General features: G+C 40.6%; 1 protein-coding gene across 1 annotated transcript; it reads left to right on the top strand.

The window, feature by feature from the left end:
• Positions 1–488: 488 nt before the first annotated feature.
• Positions 489–4,939, top strand: HMGB1 (high mobility group box 1). The gene is made up of 4 exons (XM_009866282.1): positions 489–649; positions 941–1,086; positions 2,066–2,240; positions 4,286–4,939. The coding sequence occupies exons 1-4, from the start codon at positions 500–502 to the stop codon at positions 4,460–4,462; spliced, it is 648 nt and encodes a 215-aa protein (XP_009864584.1). The 5' UTR covers positions 489–499; the 3' UTR covers positions 4,463–4,939.
• Positions 4,940–5,356: the final 417 nt, after the last annotated feature.

Raw genomic sequence — 5,356 nt, 5'->3', positions numbered from 1 at the left:
AACACCTAAGGCCTACAGAGGAGGGGAATAGAAATACAGGCTTTCAGAAGAAAAAATTTAGGAACCTGTAAAGACGGATGAGACAGGACACTTATGTACTTTTTTCATTCTTTCAGTATAATTTATTCCTGCAAGCCTTGATACACTAGCAGTAATCAAGGAGTGCAGTCTCTGCTGTACTGATGCTAGTACTTGCTTTCACATTGCTTGGAAGGGGCATTTTTGTTCACAGGAGACCAGAACTGCAGGTTTTGAAGGCCGTCTTGAGATTCAGTTTACTTATGTCCAGGTCACCAGAAAGAGCGATGGCTAGAAATCATAAGTTAATTTTCCACAAGAGAAACTTCTTCCTGTTGTATGATTTTGGAATACCGCTCTGATGGATCTTGTTTGGCATGATCCTTTGTCCTGGCTTACTTCTCACAGTTTTTAAAAAGGTAAAAGTTCTAAAGCTGTCTTCTTGGGTTTTTTTTTGCTTTGTTACAGAAAATCATCAAAAATGGGCAAAGGCGATCCTAAGAAGCCGAGAGGTAAAATGTCTTCATACGCCTTCTTTGTGCAAACTTGCCGGGAGGAGCACAAGAAGAAACATCCAGATGCTTCAGTGAACTTTTCAGAGTTCTCCAAAAAATGCTCAGAACGATGGAAGGTAGGAATAGCTGCTTAAAAAAACCCCACAAAACTTTAAACGATTATTTTGTGTGAGATGGTATTTGAGAACGTACATTTTTTTTCTCTAAAAGTTAAGGTTTTAGGTAAGTATAAGGTAAACTTGAAAGAGTAATGGTAACTGTCCTTTGTTCTTGTGCGTCCTTTAGTTTCCCCGACTGAAATTTTGAAATGGGCTTGGTTGGATGTGCTTTTGAATCTTAAAATACCATTTTGGTCCTTATGGGTCCCTTCCAGCTTGAGATATTCTGTGATTCTAATTGCTTTCCAGACTATGTCTTCTAAGGAGAAAGGAAAGTTCGAAGATATGGCAAAGGCTGACAAGCTTCGTTATGAAAAAGAAATGAAAAACTATGTACCACCTAAGGGGGAAACAAAAAAGAAGTTCAAGGATCCAAATGCACCGAAGAGGCCTCCGTAAGTAGATTTCTAGTTAGTTTATCATGCTCAGGACCATCACACCGGAGCATTTATAAAACGATCATTTTATCCAGGTTTAGAAGCTTCAGAAATACAAGACTACGTGGTTTTCATGAGCAGTGGCTTAAAGATAGGTTGAAATTTTAGTTGATGATTTACAGGTTTGTGGTTTCAGGTTGGTCCTGTTTATCTAAGTTGAGAGTGAGTTTGGCCTTTAAAAAGTGGAGGCAAAAAAATCAGCCACGTGCAGTTCAGACTCGCGTTTCCAGTTTCTGTTACGACGTTAATTCCAGTGTAAAACGGCGGTAAAGTGTTTTGGGCCCTGCTCTCCCCACCTGTTGGCTTGAGCAGAGTTTTTGATTGGCAGGCCTGTTAAAATTAAGAGGCTTTTGCACAGAGCAGGTTAGAGGGATGACCTTGCAAAAAAAACATCTCGCAGAATTAAAACTAGCAGCTGCATAAAGACTACTGGCTTCAGGTTCACCTGGCACTAGACACTAGTATTTTGTAGCAATATATTCTTAGGTGTGTTTTAAAATGAGCTAATGCTGAAGGGAACAGGGAAGTTCCTGTACAGGTAAATGTTCATCCTGGAAATTCTAATTTTTGTAACAGATATTACAGCTTCTCTGCCTTTAACAGTTCTGACGCAACTTTTTTTGCTCCACTGGTATCATTCACTCATTCGCCTTTTTTTAAAGATTTTTCTCTGAACATGATATATAAAATTTACACTTGGGAGAATCCTGCCAAAAATGGGACCAGATGTGCAGCATTAGTTGAGAGACAGGAGTATGTTAAGTTTCTGAAGTGATTTATTCAGTTCTGATAGCTTCCATCGTAATTAACGTTCGTGTCGCTTTTAGCAACTTTTCTAAAACACTCTTGAGAAACGGTAACAAAGGTCACAAAACGTTCTGCTATAATAAAGTCTGAAATCAAAAGAATGTCATTTTTTCCCCCCCTTCTTCTGTAGTTCGGCTTTTTTCTTGTTTTGCTCTGAGTTTCGTCCAAAAATCAAAGGAGAACATCCTGGTCTGTCCATCGGGGATGTCGCAAAGAAACTGGGAGAGATGTGGAACAACACCGCTGCAGATGATAAACAGCCTTATGAAAAAAAGGCTGCTAAACTGAAGGAGAAGTATGAAAAGGTAACATCGGCTTTTATGGAGGCGATTTGGGGAGGTCAAGCCTCAATTTAGATGTTCTTTTCCTTCTCCGCTACTCTCGTACCTGGTGCTACGAATTACAATATGCTGATGACAAATGTCAGGGTATTTGTTGGAAAATATCATGTAAAGGAGCATATGGTTTATTACTGTAACACAGAATTGCAGCCCTTTGTGTCAAACTATTTGCATTTGTCTGTAATTTGGGACCGTCACTGATGGTTTAGTAGATACCACGTCTGGGTGGTTGTTCAGACAACAGGTTGCAGCAGTTACCAGAGTTGGTAGTGTTAAGTAGTGCCAGTAAAGAATAAATCGGTCCTCCCAAATTTTGGAGGTATCAATGAGCATCCCTGAGTGTTAAGGTGATTGATACACATAGATCTTTGGGGTTTTTTAAATTCATTCGTGGGATAATGTCAGAGCACTCAGGAGGTGCTAGTTTTAGACACTTTTTTCCCCTACCTATTTTGCATACATCTTCTTTCTAGTAATTAACATAGTTAATAATACATACAGCATGCATATAATAATGCATAATGCATACAAACAGCGTGTTGTGCTGTTTCTTGAATTATTAAAGCTAAATCCTCTCATCATAACTTGAGGTCTAGAAGTGTAATGCATCAGAGACAGGTTCCCATCCCGATATGAGGAAATTAAGAGAGGAGGAGGACGCGTGTCACCCTCCCCTGATGATGCTTTACACGGGGCCCACAGCCACCTATCGCCCATGTATATACCACAGATACCCATCTGTGCACTGCGACCTTCCTCTGGGTGTTTCTTCTGCTGGCAAACAAAACCACCTGTAAAATTTTAGCATTGGAGTGAGCAGGGTGGCCCGTTTGAGTCCTAAATTACGTGCTGGAGAGGAACCACAGGTGTAGAAGCTTTCGCTGTCGCCCTTCCTGTGCGACTTAAACTCTTCAGCCTGGTAATTGTCTGTACCTGCAGCCAGGACAAGTCAGAAGGGACTTTTTAACTGTAATAACTATTCATCTTTTATTCCTCACTAGTATTGTCTTTTATTTCTTAGGCTTACAAATAGGGTTTTAAGGTGCAGTGTTCTCAGTATTTCCCTGCTTGGCCTCTGGAATCGGTGGATATTGTATCTTTTGAAAGTTTCCTGCCAAGCTTTAAAGGGAGTCTGAGGGAACTGTAAGATTAGCGGCATAATGTTTACTGGGTGGGGAATACTTGAAGATTTGGACCAGCTGCGTAAAGGTGTTGACGTTTCCCCATAGCTGGTATGTTTTAAGTCCTGTAGATCAATTTTGTTACATAATTGTTTTTATTATTTTGGCACGAACTCAGGAAGTCTTAACCGTTTTTCTGGCTTGGGTCTTCCAGGTACAGCTTTGACTTTCTTTCCTATAACAGGAACTGAATTTTGTGTGTTATAAACCACTAGAATAAATTTATTGCATGCAGAAGGTGGCACTGTCTACCCTTTAATCAAGTTCTTATACCTTTTATTTTGTAAACTCCGGTTAAACAGAATCCTGTGTAATTAGTCTTTGCTGAGGCACAACGTTGCAAACATTAGGCCGTGTCATTCTAACACCTTTCGGACGGCCGGTTACAATTTTGTTCCTCAAACAAGGATTTTCCCGGGCGTTCCTTTCAGGCTCAGTAGAAGCCGGGGTTAGAAAGGGCCATTAAGAGATCTCCCTGCCGTATTCCCTTTCGGGACGGTAGGCTCGGCCATGCCTTTGTCATCCGAGGCAGCAGCTTTTCCACCCTGTTCCCGAGAGCTCGACAGCAGAGATTTCCTTGAGCAGCACGTTCCAGGCTACCAGTGTCATTTCTGTGTTAGAGGGTTCCTCCTTCCTTTGCCACTGGGCCTCAGTTCACCCCATAACTGAAGCGACGAGTGCCAGTCCTACCCCCCGCAGTGGATGGGGAGAAGGGGCAGGTACCTGGGTGGCCCCAGGTTCACAAGTCCCATTTGGAAGTTGCTCCGAGCTCTTGGCTGGTTCAGTCTTTTTTGTGAGAGAGATTCTTCCTGCTTTTCTTCTCCCAAGGATATTGCCGCGTACCGGGCCAAAGGGAAGGTCGATGCAGGCAAAAAAGTAGTTGCCAAGGCTGAGAAGAGCAAGAAGAAGAAGGAGGAGGAGGAAGATGAGGACGAAGATGAAGAGGATGAAGATGATGAAGAGGAAGAAGAGGAGGAGGACGAAGACGATGATGATGATGAATAAGTCTCTCTTAGAGCAATTTCTTTCTTGTCTATAAAGCATTTAACCCCCCTGTACACAACTCACTCCTTTTAAAGATAAAACAAAAAAAAATTGAAATGTAAGGCTGTGTAAGATTTGTTTTTAAACTGTACAGTGTCTCTTTTTTTGTATAGTTAACACACTACCGAATGTGTCTTTAGATAGCCCTGTCCTTAGTGGTATTTCAATGGCCACTAACCTTGCCTGGTACAGTGTGGGGGTTGTAAATTGGCATGGGAGTTTTAAAGCAGGTTCTTGTTGGTGCACAGCACAAATTAGTTACCTACGGGGATGTAGTTCATATTTTTTTTCATCTTCCGTTGTCTCCGATGCATCATAAAAAATAATTGTCGTTCTGTTAACTGAATACCACTCTGTAATTGCGAAAAGGAAAAAAAATTGCAGCTGTTTTGTTGACATTCTGAATGCTTCTAAGTAAATACAATTTTTTTTTATTAGTATTGTTGTCCTTTTAATAGGTGCCCTTGAAAAATCATTCTTTTTCTTTTCTCTCTCTTTTTTTTTTTTTTTTTTTTGAGGGGAACTCATCTTTTGCTTTATTGAATACCCGTATGGGATCACGGGAATATTACAGTTTCCATCTTTCATATAACCAGCTGATAAACAAAGCTTTGATCTGCATACCCTGCGTAGTCATGATAGGGTAAGAAAAGAAATATATAGGCATATGACGAAAGAATATTCTTCCATAACTGGAAACAAAACAAAAAACTTCAGTCTCAGCAAACTGATATTTGTTCAGATTTTTGTGAAATGTAATATTCTATTGAGTTGCATGAGTTTACCAGTCTTGGAGAGTTGAGAAGTATAGAGTTCAATTTTACAGAAATTAACTAACTTGGGGGAGAAGGGAGG

The sequence above is a fragment of the Apaloderma vittatum genome, unplaced genomic scaffold, assembly GCF_000703405.1.
Source record: "Apaloderma vittatum isolate BGI_N311 unplaced genomic scaffold, ASM70340v1 scaffold14873, whole genome shotgun sequence".
NCBI classification, from domain to species: domain Eukaryota; kingdom Metazoa; phylum Chordata; class Aves; order Trogoniformes; family Trogonidae; genus Apaloderma; species Apaloderma vittatum.
This window is presented reverse-complemented; position numbering and strand designations above follow the sequence as displayed.